We start from the raw sequence: 16,908 nt of genomic DNA, 5'->3' as shown, positions 1-16,908 counted from the left end.
TAGGATAAAAACCTGTGAGTGGAATTAGTAGGTCAGAGGGTACACGCATCTGTGATTTTTAGATAATTATTATCAAAATTACCTTTCATGGGCACCTGGGTGGCTCAGGTGGTTAAGTGTCTGCCTTGGGCTCAGGTCATGCTCTCAGGGTCCTAGGATCAAGCCCTGCAGTGGACTCCCTGCAGGGAGCCTGCTTCTCCCTCTCCCTCTACTGTTCCCCCTGCTGTGCTCTCTCACTCCGTTTGTCAAATAAATAAAATCTTAAAAAACAAAAACAAACAAAAACCAAAATTATCTTTCATGGAGTTTGTACTAAATTATACTTCTTTTACACTCCTTCATTCTTTGAGCAGTGCCCAACAAATGTTGTTCTCTCCGCAACCCCAATCTCTACTCCTCCATGTGTCCCCCATTATTCTGAGAAATTTCACAAATGAGTGAAACTTGCTGGGCTAGAGAGATCACAGCTTAGTTTCCTAAAAAGAAATGTAGTCTACATTGATGCCTGAGAGATGGATGGGAGGAGCTAGATTTGGGAATTGATAGGGAGAGAAAAAGTGCTAGGTTGGCGGAATAGCATATGAGTGATGCAAGAGAGAATAGAGGGTACTCAGTTCAGAACAGGTGGTCACAAAATACAAGTGGGAGAAGGATGACAGATGAGGTTGGTTGAGATGAGTGTGGGTGTAATTGTCCTAATAAAAGACATAGTAAACTGTGTTGAAGACTATGGACTTTATCCTAAGGTCAGTGGAGAGCCATTGAATGGTTTCTACAATAGGAGCAATAGGATCAGAATTAAGCTATAAAAAAACTTATCTTGGCTTCAAAATGAAGATTGCATAGGTTTAAATATAGCCAGACTAGGGCGCCTGGTGGCTCAGTCAGTTAAGCGTCTGACTCTTGGTTTCTGCTCAGGTCCTGATCTCACAGGCTGTGGGATCGAGCCTCATGTCAGGCTCCATCAGAGTGTGGGCTTGGGATTCTCTTTTTCCTCTCCCTCTGTCCCTCCCTCTGCTCATGCACGCACTCTATTTCTCTCTCTAAAGTAAATCAATCTTTAAAAATTAATAATAAATAAATAAATAAAGCCAGACCAGCTAAGGAGCTGTGGCAGTGATTCAGGAAGAAGCGGTAGGTTACCTGACCCTAGATAATGGTAATTTGGATAGAGAGAAATCAGTGAGTTTGAAAGACATTTAAGAGATAGAATAAACAGAATTCTTGGTGGCTTGATGTGAAAAGTTAGGCAAAGAGAAGTCAAGGGTGAAGGTCAAGTTTCTGACTTGACTGGCAGAGTAAATGATAGTATCATTCACTAAGGGAAGCACTGGAAAAGGAATAGGTTTGAGGGGAAAGATAAGCTCAATATGGATGTTCTGGAGTTGTATGTTATGCGTTATCTGGAGTTGTATGTTATGCGTTATCTAGTGCTTTCTGGATAGGTAGTTGGAATACTTGGGTCTGAGCTTAAGATAAAGGTACACACTGGAGATGTTGATTTGGAAGCAGGGAACAGCATAGAGTTTGGAACAATGAAAGAGTTGTAATTGCCTTTGGGGAATGTGCAGAGTGGGAAGAAAGCCTAGGATAGAGACATAAAGAAGACCAACATAAGGGCCACATGAACAAAGAATATGCAAAAGGTACCAAGGAAGAGTAACTAGAGGAGTAGTAAGGAAAACAGAGAGAGATGGTGATGTCACAGAACCCAGAAGAATAAAGTTTCATTGAGGAGGAAGTAGTCAGCACTATCAAATACTGCCAGGGGCCAAGTAAGATAAGGATTAAGAAATGTCCATTGATTTAGGGCAAGGAAGCTACAGTAGTTACCTTGGCAAGAGCCATTTTTATGGTGTGTGGTATAGATGATAGAAGTGGGTTGAGGAATTACTGGGAAGTAAGGAAGTGAAAATATTGAGTATAGGCTACTCCCAGTCTGGCTATGAAGGGGAAGAGAAATGGAAGGCCATAGCTAGATGTGGATTTGGCATCAAGGAAGTACTTTTCTAGGTTAGAGGAACCTGTGCTTGTTTAATTCCAAGGGGAAGGAATCAATGGAGAAAAGGGAAAGTTAAAGATACAGGAGAGCTAGAATATCATTCAGGGTTGGGGTTTTGTCAGATGAATGTTGCAAGAGAATGATTTTAGTAATGAATCATGTATTCTTAGGGGAATAGGAAGGGAAATAAAGACATGAGGCAGCATGTAAAGAGAGAATAGAGAGGTTGACTGGACTTTGAGGATTTTTTAGGATGAAGAATCAGTGAGGCATGACTTGAGATTATATATATACACACACTCTCTCTTCACTTACCAATATATCTTGGAAATCACTTGTATCATTTCATAGAGTTCTTTTTCATAGCTACATAGTACTGTATTATGTAGATGAGCCAAGATTTATTCAGTAAATATCCCATGTATGGACTCTTAGGGTTGTTTCTAATAGTTATAACAATACGATAATGAATAACCTTACGTATATGTATTTTAGTATTGCTGGAGATGTATCTTTAAGGTAAAAACCTAGAAGTAGGAGTGCTGGCCAAAGGGTAAATGCATTTATGATTTTGTTAGACATTGCCAAATTTTCCTCCATGGGAGTTGTACCATTTTGCCTTCCCAGTAGTAATGCATGAGAGTGCCTCCATCTCCACAACTCAGCAACAGACTGTGTGGTTAAGCTTTGGAATTTTTTTTACCATTCTAACAGATGAAAAAATGGTATCTCAGTATAGTTTTAAGTTACATTTCTCTTATGAGTAAAATTGAATACCTTTTCCATATGTTTAAGGGCTATTTTAATATAATTTTTGCTGATTTTGGTGTAACAAAAGAGGGGGAATAAGAATTTATATAGGTACCTGCGTATTTTTGCAAACACAAGCATAGAATGGATAAGCAGAAAGTAATGAAATTGGTGACCCTCTAGCGGATGGAAGATACAGGGTGGAGAGGTTAGAGAAAAGGGAGTAACCCTTTTCCAGACCTTTTTGTAGAGTTTTTACTTTTAGAACCATGTTGAGGTTTTGCACATTCAAAAAGTAAAATAAAATCAGCAACGATGGGGAGGAGGGGGATGCCAACTAACCCAAGTAATTTTTGAACACAATACTTTGACTATATATATTCTTTGACCATATGTTTTTTGGGTTTTTTTAAGATTTTATTTATTTATTTGACAGACAGAGAGACAGCGAGAGAGGGAACACAAGCAGGGGGAGTGGAAGAGGGAGAAGCAGGCTTCCCGCCGAGCAGGGAGCCCGATGGGGGGCTCGATCCCAGGACCCCGGGATCATGACCTGAGCCAAAGGCAGACGCTTAACAACCAAGCCACCCAGGCGCCCCTGACCATATGTATTTTAAAGACAAACTTTAGGGGTGCCTGGGGGGGGGGCTCAGTCGGTCTGCCTGTGGCTTGGGTCATGATCTCAGGGTCCTGGGATCAAGCCCCACATCTAGCTCCCTGCTCAGTGGGGAATCTGCTTCTCCCTCTCCCTCTGCTGCTCCCCCTGCTTGTGCTTTCTCCCTCCTTCCCTCTCTCTCTCTCTCAAGTAAATAGATAAAATCTTTAAAAAAAAAAAAAATAGAGAGCGAGAGAGAGAGAGCGAGAACTGGTATATTGGCAGCAATTGAGTAAGAGAGCCAGAAAAGAAGATGAGATTAGAGGATTTAAATTTACTATTAATTAGGATTAATTCTAAGATGTTTTGGTATATATTTTCCTTGGACATCTTTGCTCAGCATTCCACGTCCCGCTTTAGTTACATGTACTAGCTCATCTTGTCTCAAGTGAGTTTTAATGTCATAACTGGACAGGAGCCAAATATCCTGGGATTCCAGTTTGTGGCCTACAGTCCTCACTTTTTTGGGTGGCACTTTCATTTTTGGTTCCATCACCAGGATCTTCCAAGTCCACTTTAAAAATTTTGACCACACTGTGATCCATTCTATTTCTTTCACTTGTGGGATTTCTTGGCACAATGTTCCACACGTGGAAGAGAGAGGGAGAGAAAAGGAATCTCACTTTACAAATAAGGAAAATAAAATTGAGGATTTCCAAGGTCACATAAGTGGTAAAAATAAGATTAATAAGATTGTATCAGGCCTGTCTGGCCCCACAGTTTATAATTCTTTCTACCTCAACCATGTGTCTTTAAGGGTTTAGCGGCACCCGGCTGGCTCAATCAGTAGAGCATGTGATTCTTAATCTCTGGGTTGTGAGGTCAAGCCCCACACTGGGTGTAGAGCTTACTTTAATTAATGAATTAATTAGTTAGTGGGGCGCCTGGGTGGCTCAGTTGGTTAAGCACCTGCCTTCGGCTCAGGTCATGATCGTGGGATCCTGGGATTGAGCCATCAGGCTCCCTGCTCGGCGGGAAGCCTACTTATCCCTCTCCCACTCCCCCTGCTTGTGTTCCTGCTATTGCTATCTCTCTCGTCAAATAAAATCTTTTTTAAAATAAATAAAATAAAAATAGTTCATTGGTTTAACAAATAGTTCTTGGCTTGGTGGATTCATTCTCTTGCCTTATTAGTTTTCTTAATATTTTCCGTAAATAAGTTGCAAACATTACATATCTCACCTTCACAATCTGGCTTGATTGCTTTTTTGTTCCTGTTTTATTTCTTACATAATTTGAGCATAAATTCATTAGAAACAAGTCATATCAAACTAGATTGGTCTTCTTTTTGAATATGGTTAGTAGACCAGAGAAGTTTTATAGTATAACCTTATTCTAACAAAGACTTATCAGAGGTGGGGTTTTTTTTTTGTAATATCCTTATAGAGAAGTAAATTATATACCAAGTTTATTAAATAGTCACCCACAAAGAAAAAGATGGAAGTGAGACCTGACTTTGTGAGAGATTTCAAGGAGTATTCCTTAGTAAAAGGCGAAAGATTTATGCGATCTGAAGAGAAACCAGAGTGTCAAGGAGTATTCTTTAGATCAGGGTACAGCAAATTATGGCCTATGGGCCAAATCCAGCCTGCCACCAGTTTGTTAGCTTGTTTTAGTTTATTTTTTGTTTTATTGAAGTGTACAGTTCAGGGGTGCCTGGGTGGCTCAGCTGTTAAGCATCTGCCTTTGGCTCAGGTTATGATCCCAGGGTCCTGGGATCAAGCCCCGCATCGGGCTTCCTGCTCAGCAGAAAGCCTGCTTCTCCCTCTCCCACTCCCCCTGCTTGTGTTCCCTCTCACTTTGTCTCTCTCTGTCAAATAAAGAAATAAAATCTTAATAATAAATAAAGAAGTGTACAATTCAATGTGCTTTTTAGTATTTTCACAAAGTTGTGCAACTACCACCACTATCTAATTCTAGACATTTTTATTGCCCCCAAAGGAAACCTTTTACCCATATTAGTAGTTACTACCTATCCCTAGTAGCCACTAGCCACTACTTTTTGTCTCTGTGGATTTTCCTATTCTGGACATCTCATAAAAATGGAATCATACAATACATGGCTATTTTGTATCTGGCTTCTTTTACTTAGCATGATGTCTTCAAAATTCATCCACTCTGTAGCATGAATCAGTACTTCATTCCTTTTTATAGCCAAATAACATTCCGTTATATGGATATACCACGTTTTGTTTATCCATTCATTGTTGGTGGACATTTTGGTTGTTTCCATTTTTTTAGCTATCATGAATAATGCTGCTATGAACATTTGTGTACAAGCTTTTGTGTGATCGTATATTTTCAGTTTCCTCAGGTATATACCTAAGAGTGGAATTGCTGGATCATATGTTTTTTGTTTGTTTTTATGTTTAATTTTTTGAGGAACTGCCAAACTGTTTTTCAAAGTGGCAGCACCATTTAACTTTCCCAGGAGAAATGTATGAGAGTTCTAGTTTCTCCAAATCCTCACATATATGATTTAAAATGTTTTTCTCCCATTTTGTGGGTTGTCTTTTCACTTTTTTGATAGTGCCTTTGACACAAAAGTTTTTAATTTTAATGAAGCCCAAATTATTTTTTTCCTTTTATGACTTGTGCTTTTGGTGTCATGTTTACAAAACCATTAATCATCAATTACAGCCCCACCACCAAAAAAAAAGGGGGGGATACCATTGCCTAATCCAAGGTCACAAAGATTTATATCCATGTTTCCTTCTAAGAGTTTCATACTTTTTAGATCTCATATGTAGGTCCTTGATCGACTTTGAGTTAATTTTTGTATATAATGTGATGTAGGGGTCCAACTTCATTCTTTTGCATGTGGATATGCAAGCCACTGTCTTCAAAGATCCTTTAAGCTTGTTCCTAAAGGTGGATGTTCCTTTTTCTAGGTTTTTTGGTATTTCTCTCCTTCATTATGATAGAACTTTGTCTCATGTTGCCGTGGACATGGACCTGTTTTTGTTTATCCTACTATTTATTCCCTTTTTTCCCAGTACTTTATACATAATGGGTATTGAATAAATGAATTTTCTATTTGGTCATAGTTTAGGGTAGCAATTTAATAGCTGCAGAAAATAACCCTTTTGGAAAAGTAAGTAAATAGGAAAGAATGCAGTTGTTCAAGATGTGTACCCTTTCTGAGTATCCTAGCCATGTGGGAGGGGTCTTTGAGAGCAGAATCTGGAAGATACACACATAAGTATCCCAGGTATATGAGAGAGTATACCTGAGGACTAGTCCAGGGGTGGGGGCCAGCGTTTACCAAAGTGTGTTTGCATATATTACATTACATCATTTGATCTTCACAGTGATCTTGTCAGGTTTACATGATCATCATCCCAATTTCTAAATGAAAAATATGAGGTTTGGAGAGTCTTTTTTTTTAAGATTTTATTTATTTGTCGGAGAGCGAGCAGAAGCAGGGGGAGTGGCAGGCAGAGGGAGAAACAGGCTCCCCACTGAGCAAGGAGCCTGATGTGGGATTTGGTCCCAGGACCCTGGGATCATGACCTGAGCCAAAGGCAGATACTTAACCGACTGAGCCACCCAGGCATCCCAGTTTGGGGAATCTTATGTGACTACTCATACACCTAGGAAGAGGCCAAGCCAGAGTTGAACCCCGACAACTCTTTTTACTTTACAATTCTGATTGTCACTAACCAACTTCCGCTTGTTGTATAAAATAAATTTGGACAAAAGGCTCTCTAGTCCCTTTGGTTATACCAGGATATACACTGATTTGTAGACTTCCTAACTCTTTGCTTCCCCCCCCCCTTTTTTAATTCCCTTATACAATGGTTCCTATTTTTTTCCCTCTATAAATGAATGATAGAATGACTTTTATTATTTTCCCCTTATGGATCCCACATTTTGATAGATTGCTGTCCACTAACTTGTACTTTTTTATTTATTTTCAAAGATTTTATTTAGTATTTGAGAGAGAGAGAGAGGCGAGAGGATGCACACACAAATGGGGGAAGAGGGAGAGGGACAAGCAGACTCCATGCTGAGTGTGGAGCCTGACACGGGACTCAGTATCATGACCCTGAAATCATGACCTGAGCCAAAATCAAGAGTCAAGACACTTAATTGACTGAGCCACCCAGGCGCCCCTACTAACTTGTATTTATTAATAATGTTTCCCATTTTATTTTATTTTTAAAGATTTTATTTATTTATTAGAGAGAGAGAGTGAGAGAGGGAACACAAACAGGGGGAGAGGGAGAAGCAGGCTTCCCGCCGAGCAGGGAGCCCGATGCGGGGCTCGATCCCAGGACGCTGGGATCGTGACCTGAGCCGAACGCAGACGCTTAACCGACTGAACCACCCAGGCGCCCCATAGTGTTTCCTGTTTTAATACACTTTCCACACCATTACTGCTCATCAGGCTCCTGAGTAGCACAGGTGACATACTTAGCATTACAACCCAGATTTTATAAGGGTCCCTGGGTGGCTCAGTCAGTTGAGTGTCCGACTCTTGGTTTCAGCTCAGGTCATGATCTCAGGGTCATGAGATTGAGCCCCACGCCTGACTGTGCACTCAGCAGGGAGTCCGCTTGAGATTTACTCTCTCTCCCTCTGCCCCTTCCCCCTCCACACACTCTTCTCTCTCTTTCTCAGTAAATAAATAAATCTTAAAAAAAAAAACACAGATTTTATATATTTCCAGTCAAATGCCAAAAAACAAAACAACAAAAAAATTAACATTAGGTCTAGTCTCGGCTGACCAGCCACCTGTAAATGTTCTTTTCCCACTAGAATTTTAAAATACATCAACTCAGGACGCCTGGGTGGCTCAGTCGGTTAGGTGTCTGCCTTCAGCTCAGGTCATGATCCCATGACCCTGGGATTGAGTTCTGTGTCAGGCTCCTTGCTCAGCGGGGAGCCTGCTTCTCCCTCTGCCTGCCGCTCCCCCCTGCTTGTGCTGTCTCTCTCTCTGTCAAATAAATAAAATCTTTTTAAAAAATGCATCAACTCACCAAATTTGCAACTAACTTATATGTACAACACTAAGGTAGAGGTGGGTATGGTTTAACCTTTGGAGGAATATTCCATAGCCATTTGAAGTTTATGAGGAGATTATAATAACATAGGCAAAGGCTATAATACTGGCAGGCACATAGCATTTAAGTTTTAGGCGATACAGCTCAGAATTTAAAAAGGCAGTCTGACATCATGGTTAACAGCCAAGCTCTGGAATCTGTCAGACGTGGGTTCATAATCTGGCTATACTATTTACACAATGTGGGGCTGCACTACCAACACAATTTCCTCATCTGAAAAATCCAAATAGTAATGATGTTTCCATCATAAGACCATTGTAAAGATTAACTAAAAGCATATATATGGGGCATCTGTGTGTCTCAGTTAAGCTTCTGCCTTGGGCTCCGGTCATGATCCCAGGGTCCTGGAATTGAGCCCCGCATTGGGCTCTCTGCTCAGCAGGGAGCCTTCTTCTCCCTCTCCCCTTAAATAATAAAAATCTTTAAAAAATAAATAAAAATAAAAGCATATATGGAGGTCACTGTAGTGTCCCTGGTACATGGTGAGATAGTGCTCAGTATATATCAGCTATTACTATTGCTATTATTATTATTACTTTTTTCTCTCTTTATTGAGGTATGATTTACAAAAAAATAAAGTCATAGGTCTCAAGTATTGAGTTAGATGAGTTTTGACACTTGTATAACTACTACCTGCAGCAAATTGGAAAGTACTTCCATCACCATAGAACGTTCTCATGGTACCCTTTCCAGTCAACCCTCCTACCTCAGAGCAACCACTTTCTGGCTTTTGTCTCCAAAGATTAGTTTTGCCTGTTCTTTACTTAATGTAAATGGAATTAGATAGTGTATTTTTGTATGTGTTCGGCTTCTCTTGCTTAGCATAATTTTTTGAGTTTCATCCGTGTTGCATGTATCTATAGCCCGTTCCTTTTCATTGCTGAATAGTATTTCACTGTGTGGATAGACTGCATTTTATTTATACCTTTTCTGTTGATGACCATTTGAGTTAATTCCAGTTGGAGCTTTGATTTATTTATTTTTAATTTTTTTAAGATTTTACTTTTAAGTATTCTCTATACCCAACATGGGGCTCCAGCTCACAAACCGAGATTAAGAGTCACACACTCCATCGAGCCAACCAGGTGCTCCTGGAGCTTTTAAAAATAAAGCATCTATGGATATTCTTATGCCAGTCTTTGTGTGGATAAATGTTTTAACTTCTTTCAAGTAATTACCTAGGAATGGAATTTCTGGGTCATAGGGTAGATATAAGCTTAACTTTCCATGAAACTACCGAGTGGTCTTTAAGGTGATGGTAGCAATGAGATCTTTTTTTAAATGGGCAGTAATAAGCATGACATCTGAGGTATGCAGCATAGCCAGAGAAATATTTTGGGGTTATATTGACCTGGGTTCCCAGCTGGACTCTGATGTTTATAATTTGTGTGACCCTGGGTAAGTAATTTTGTATCTCAGAGACTTGGTCTTACCTGTGGAAAGGGAGTGATAATGAGATCATATATATTAATATCTAGCATTCTACCTACTAGTGTCATATGAAGGTGGGGCTGTAGTGCAGGCTATAAGGGGTACGTAGTCTATAAAGAATTTAAAAGCAGTAATAAAACCCATTGTAAATCCATTTGCTTTTTATCATCATTATGCACCTAAAATTCTGAGCACTGTTAGGATAAAATACTTCTTCCTGCCTCCTCCTCCTCCCATATACCACACCACCCAGCAGATTATAGGGACTTACAACAAATAGTAATTATAATCAATATTTAACAAAGTTAAACAGGAACCAAGAGGTTGTAACTTGGAGTGTAAGTGAGATTTAAGACTTTTCTTGCAGGTTCTCTGTGCACTTTCTGTTTCCTCTAGGTCCCTGATGCGCAAAGCTCACCCTAAATAGCAGTATTTCCAAGGGTCCAGGGAGGCATACAAAGGTCTGTTCCTCTCTAGGAGCTGTCTCTAAGCAGTCCCTCTTCTCACTTCCTTAAAAGTTTGAGGTTTTAGGGGCGCCTGGGTGGCTCAGTTGGTTAAGCGACTGCCTTCGGCTCGGGTCGTGATCCTGGAGTCCCGGGATCGAGTCCCGCATCGGACTCCCTGCTTGGCAGGGAGTCTGCTTCTCCCGCTGATCCTTCCCCCTCTCATGCTCTCTCTCTGTCTCATTCTCTCTCTCAAATAGATAAATAAAATCTTAAAAAAAAAAAAAAAAAAGTTTGAGGTTTTATCCCTTTATTGTTTACTCACATTTTAATTCTGGTATGTCATAGGCATATTTTCTTCCATTGTATTCCACAGTGTAATTACAGATTGTGACCATATATCTAAGCCAGCCTTAGTTATCAAGGCCAAAATAACTCCTCTTAAACACTCTGTTCCTTATAAAGTAGCTTCCCAAACAGGTGTTCTAACTTAGAGACTTTTATTAATACTTTTTGTCAATAGTTACTTTGTATTTTTGTAGAATCTGATTTGAGCTTTATCTCGATACTCCCTTCAACTTACCCACCTCTAAGCTAGGTCTTACCATGTGAAAATTAATCATAAGTATCATACTTGTCTACTCTGGCCTGTCTTCTGTACTTTAGATGGGTTACTGATTTGAGGACAAATACAATAATTCTAGAGGCATTCATCCATTTCTCAGACAGTACTTAAGAGCTCAGGCTCTCAAGTTAAAATCCTGCTTCCTGTCCTCACTGTTAGTGGTGCCACATTAGGCAGGTCCAGTGTGTGGGGGGGTTTGTTTCTTTTTACACACGATCAAGCAATTCTTCAACACCAAACGGGTGCCCTACAATTTAACTCAATTCTGACATTATCGATCTGGCGATAGATAGCATCACATTGCACAGGTTAAGGGCTTAGTCTTATAAGATGGCCCGGCCACCCCTTGCACCACCCCCTGCAGATGCCAGTCACAAGCCCAGGTTATATCACCTGTAGTTCTGACCAACCGTCCATAGATTGGAGGTTCCAACAACCTCTTCCTGGGATATGATTAATTTGCTAGAGTGGTTACATTACTCAGCAACATTTTACTTACCAGATTACCCATTTATTCTAAAAGGGTATAATTCAGGAACAGCCAGATAGAAGAGATGCCTAGGATAAGGTATGTAGGAAGGGGTGCAAAGCTTCCACAGCCTCTTGGAATGTGCCACTCTCCACATGTTTACTGATGCATAGGCTCTCTGAACCCTGTTCTTTTGGGTTTCTGTGGAGGCTTCATTACATAGGCATGACTGATTAAAATATTGGCCATTGGTGATCTGTTCAACCTCCAGCTCCTCTCTGACCTCTGGGGAGTAGGACCGAAAGTTCTTTTTTGGGGGGGCGCCTGGGTGGCTCAGTCGTTTAAGCATCTGCCTTCAGATCCGGTCATGAACCCAGGGTCCTGGGATTGAGCCCCACATCGGGCTCTCTGCTCATCAAGGAAGCCTGCTTCTCCCTCTCCTACTCCCCGTGCTTGTGTTCCCTCTCTCGCTGTGTCTCTCTCTGTCAAATAAATGAATAAAATCTTAAAAAAAAAAAAAGTTATTTTTTTCTTTAAGATTTTATTTATTCATTTGAGAGAGACAGATAGTGACAGAGCATGAGCAAGGTGGAGAGGGAGAAGCAAGCCTGATGAGGGGCTCAATCCCAGGACCCTGGGATCATTACCTGAGCCGAAGGCAGACATCAAACTAACTGAGCCACCCAGTCACCCCTGGGGCTGAAAGTTCTAACCCTCCAATCATATGGTTGGTTCCTCTGGCAACCAGCCCCCATCCTTAGGTGCTTTCCAAAAATCAGTTTACATAAACTCAGGTGTGGTTGAAAGGGATTCGTTACAAACGTCAAGACATCTTTTTCTCTGTTATCACTAGGAAATCCCAAGGGCTTTAGGGGCTCAGAAATGGGGAAGAAGACCTAGTAAGTATTTCTTTTTTTTTTTTTTTAAAGATTTAATTCATTTATTTGTCAGAGAGAGAGAGAGCACAAGCAGGGGGAGGGGCAGAGGGAGAGGGAGAAGCAGGCTTCCCGCTGAGCAGGGAGCCTGACTTGGGGCTCGATCCCAGGACCCTGGGATCACGACCTGAGCTGAAGGCAGACATCCAACCAACTGAGCCACCCAGGTGTCCCCTATTTCTTATTATAAATTATTATAAATTACAATATCACAGCAGGTTACCTAACCTCTCTGAGCATTGCTTTTCTTATCTGTGAAATGAGTAATGACACTTGTTTCTTAAATAGGATAATGCATGTGGAGTCCTGAATTAGTGTCCTATTGCCGCCATAAGAAGTTACCACAAACTTAGTGGCTCAAAACAACACAAATTTATTATCTCACAATTCTGTAGATCAGAAGTCTGACCCAGGTCTCACCAGGCTAAAAGCAAGGTCTTGACAGGGCTGTGTTCCTCCTGGAGGCTGTAGGGTAGAATCCATTCCTTTGCAGTTCCCAACTCCTAGAGGCTGCTGCATTTCTTGACCCATAAGCCCCTTCTCCATCTTCAAAGCCAGCAAGAACAAGACAAATCCCTTTCCCACCTACATCTCTCTAGTTCTGCAGCCAGGAAAGGTTCTCTGATTTTGAGGACTCATGTGATCGTATTGGGACCCCCTGGATAATCTAGAACACAATCCCCATTTCAGAGACCTTAACTTTAATCACATCTGCAAAGTCCCCTTGCCACCAAATATTACATATTCATAGGTTCCAGAGCATCAGGACACAGACGCTGGGGGCCATTTTTCTGCCTACCACAAGTACTTAGTACTGTGCCTTGCTCTTTGTAAGCCCTCAGTAAGTGGTGATCACTTAAGGCCTTTGGTACTCTGGGAGATTGCAAGCTATAGATGTGATCCCAGGCACAGTAATTTACATCCTGGTGGGAAAATGAAACCGCTGAGGACAGAAATTATTCTGACCCAAAAAGAGTGACCAGAGCCATGTGTGGGGGTTTCAGCCAAGTGCCATGGGAATGTGAGAGAGGCTCAGGTCAGCAAGTGATCTGACAAGTCTGAACAGAGTGAATGCATGTAAGTGCAGAACCCAGAAAGAGATGTGGTTCAATCCAGATGAGAATCTTTATAGGACAAAGGGTAAGAGGGAAGGAGAAGGCAGAAGAAAAGCGTTTCTAACCAGATAGTTGGGGGCGCGCCTGGGTGGCTCAGACGGTTAAGCCTCTGCCTTTGACTCAGGTCATGATCTCAGGGTCCTGGGATCGAGCCCCACATTGGACTCCCTGCTCAGCAGGGAGTCTGCTTCTCTCTCAACCTCAGCCTCTGCTCTTCCCCCTACTTGTGTGCGCGCTCGCACTCTTTCTCCCTCCCTCAAATAAATAAAATCTTAAAAAATAAAATAACCTGGGGCACCTGGGGTGGCTCAGTCGTTAAAGCATCTGCCTTTGGCTCAGGTCATGATCCCAGGGTCCTGGGATCGAGCCCCACATCGGGCTCCCTGCTCAGTGGGAAGCCTGCTTCTCCCTCTCCCTCTGCCTGCCGCTCTGCCTACTTGTGCTCTCTCTTTGTTTCTAATAAATAAATAGAATCTTAAAAAAAAAAAAAAATCTTTAAAAAAGATAAAATAAAATAACCTAACCAGATAATTGTTCATATCTCTCGATCCTTCCTGTTGGTCCCACTGGATTCATTTGTTCATTCAGGCAACAGATACGTGCCAGGTTCTGTATCTGGCCTTGGGGATACAATGAATATAAGACACAAAGCCTGCTTTCTCAGGGCTACGTCTAGTGAAGCAGACAATCATATCAACATAGAGCCATAATCCAGTGTGACAGGAGGAGCCCACAAGGAAGGGTATGCCTCCTTCCCAAATTTACAGGACAGGAAAGGCATCTTGAAGGAAGTACCCATAAACTGGGACCTGAGTTTGAGCTATCAAGTTAGCATGCTTTGGGCCACAAGTAACAGTCCAAGTCAGATGACCTTAAACAATAATGAACTGACTGTCTCACTTAACTGGAAGTCCAGAAGTAGAGTAGGCATCAGTATTGGTTACTCTGGTCACTTTTGCTCCATTTTTTTTTTTTTAACATATAATGTATTATTTGTTTCAGAGGTACAGGTCTGTGATTCAACAGTCTTACACAATTCACAGCGCTCACCGTAGCACATAGTCTCCCCAATGTCTATCACCCAGCCACCCCATCCCTCCCACTCCCCACCACTCCAGCAACCCTCAGTTTGTTTCCTGAGATTAAGAATTCCTCATATCAGTGAGGTCATATGATACATGTCTTTCTCTGATTGACTTATTTCTCTCAGCATAATACCCTCCAGTTCCATCCACACTCCTGCTCCATTTTTGTATTTCCCTTTGGCTGGGCTGCCCTCTATGTGTTGACTTCACTCTCAGGCTGGCTTCCCTTGTGTGGCAATTCCAGATGTCACATCCATACACCCAGCATCCAAAAGAAGAAAGGCATCTCTCTCATAGACTGTCTCCTGAGAATGAGGAAATTCCTTTTCCAGAAGCCTCCTAGCAGCTGTACCCTTGGCATCTGATTGGGGTCACAGGCTTACTTTTGAGCCAGTCCCTGTGCCCAAGTGAATGCCATGTCCAATTTGGTTAAGGAAGGCCTAAGTTCCTAAACCTATCAGTTTGGCAAGGACAGTGGATTTATACTTGCTGAAACACATGGTCTAATTTGGAACAGGGAGATAAGTAAATGAAAATCTAGGTACCATTAGGAATGAAGGAGGGTGGGAGAACAGAAAACAGTATATAGGAATGCCTAGTGACTTGTTCCTTCCTTCTCCAATGTAGGACTCACTTCTGCCACTTTATACCTTCTGCTTTTCATGGGTTCTGTTTCCTCATGGCTCTGGCTTTACCATGATTTCTCTCTCTGCATGCTTTCACCTTCAGCGTCTGTTGGTAACTGCCTCACTCTCTCCATGTTTCTCAATTCAGACCCCCAAGCTCAAGACTCTGTCCCAGTTAACCTTACTATACCAGGCTCCACCTACTTGAAGTAAGCTCCAGAAGATGAGGGACTTTGTTTTGTATACTGCTATATCCCCAGTGTCTAAACAGTACCTGATATGCAGTGGGTGCTTGACAAATTAAATATATGCCAAATGGATGAAAGATCAGCCTTCTAGTTAATTGGCTGTCTTTGAATCAGATACTCCTCTGGGCAAATTTTCTGTGGCTGAGGGGATGTCCCAGGAAGGGGACACGTCCCTTTTAGTGGTAGGAGCAGAAATTTGTTTGGATCACACTTCTGCTTACTTTGATCTGAACTTCAGTTTACTTTTTTGCAAAATAGGATCAATGAAACCTGCCCTTTAAAAGGCTCAGGTGGGGGTTCCTGGGTGGCTTAGTCAGCTAAGCGTCTGCCTTTGGCTCAGGTTGTGATCTCAGGATCCTGGGATCAAGCCCCTCGTCGGGCTCCCTGCTCAGCAAGGAGCCTGCTTTTCCCCCTCCCTCTGCCGCTCCCCCTGCTTGTGCTCTCTCACTGTCTCTCTCTCTCAAATAAATAAAATCTTTTAAAGGTGTTGAGTATTAAGTGAGATCATGATTATGAAAATATTTTATATATTATAAGATACTAGGCAGTGTAATTCAGTTCTGGTCACTCACATGCACCAGGAAAACACTAATGATGGAAAGGCCAGTTTACCTGTTTAGTTCTACTTCTTGGTGTTGAGTCCCCACAGGAGAACCTCTAACTGGCTCTCTTGTCCCTTTCCATTTGCTCCCCCAGGGTCACTCAGGATGTGTCAACTGTCTGGAGTGGAACGAGAAAGGAGAGTGAGTATGAACTAGAGCACCTGAGAAGGTGCTGGAGATGGGAGTGGGGAGCTGGGAGAGGGGACTTTCCTCCTTCTTAGTAGATCTAAGGAAAAGAAACTGCTGCTCTTTTCTGTGTACTTAAGTTTAGTCCATCATTATCAACACACAGTTGAACAGTGACTTGGGTGACCACCCAAACCCTGTTTTTTTGATAATCTAATGCATTTAAGGAATAATGAGAAATCCTTAGGATAAAATAGAAGAGATTCAACTAAGGTTTATAAGATAACGTTGAATTCTGTGATATCTCCTGTTTGTCACACTCTGTGTGGCTTCATTCCCTATGAACAGGGGACGTGGGGGAGGGGAGCGTGGCCTGGGAACTCGAGGAGAGGTCAGAACCCTTCATTCTGCTTGCAGTTTGCTGGCCTCTGGTTCCGATGACCAGCACACAATTGTGTGGGACCCTCTGCACCACAAGAAGCTGCTCTCCATGCACACAGGACACACGGCAAATATCTTCTCTGTCAAGGTGAGCAGGATAAGGCCCAGAACAAGTAAAAGGCATGACTGGGCTGTGCACATGGTTGTGTTTGCCCATTTGTGTCCCACATACCCCCTGGGGTCACAGACACCTTGGTGATCTGAGCATCTGACTGTGATTCCTGAAACCCCATCTCTTTTCCATGTTCTACTTCCTCACTTAGGGCCGCAAGGCCAGCTCTAGGTGAAT

The 16,908-nt window shown here is 42.0% G+C and overlaps 1 protein-coding gene across 10 annotated transcripts in view; it reads left to right on the top strand.

Annotated features, from left to right (window-relative positions):
• The window catches only part of WDTC1 (WD and tetratricopeptide repeats 1), a 65,794-nt gene that overhangs the window by 28,717 nt on the left and 20,169 nt on the right, over nucleotides 1-16,908 (top strand). For 9 of the 10 annotated variants that reach the window (XR_010411041.1, XM_064589700.1, XM_064589697.1 and 6 more), the window contains 2 exons: nucleotides 16,147-16,193; nucleotides 16,596-16,707. Coding sequence is in view for 9 of the 10 variants with exons in the window: in XM_064589697.1 (XP_064445767.1) it covers nucleotides 16,147-16,193; nucleotides 16,596-16,707 (159 nt within the window). In the remaining variant the exon portion in view is untranslated. Of the gene's footprint in view, nucleotides 1-12,315; nucleotides 12,341-16,146; nucleotides 16,194-16,595; nucleotides 16,708-16,908 lie in introns of those variants that run through there. The other variant, XM_064589699.1, reaches the window with a different exon arrangement.

This window comes from Mirounga angustirostris, unplaced genomic scaffold, assembly GCF_029215605.1.
Source record: "Mirounga angustirostris isolate CCGP_5_RB_7025 unplaced genomic scaffold, mMirAng1.0.hap1 SCAF_4, whole genome shotgun sequence".
Classification (NCBI taxonomy): Eukaryota; Metazoa; Chordata; class Mammalia; order Carnivora; family Phocidae; genus Mirounga; species Mirounga angustirostris.
This window is presented reverse-complemented; position numbering and strand designations above follow the sequence as displayed.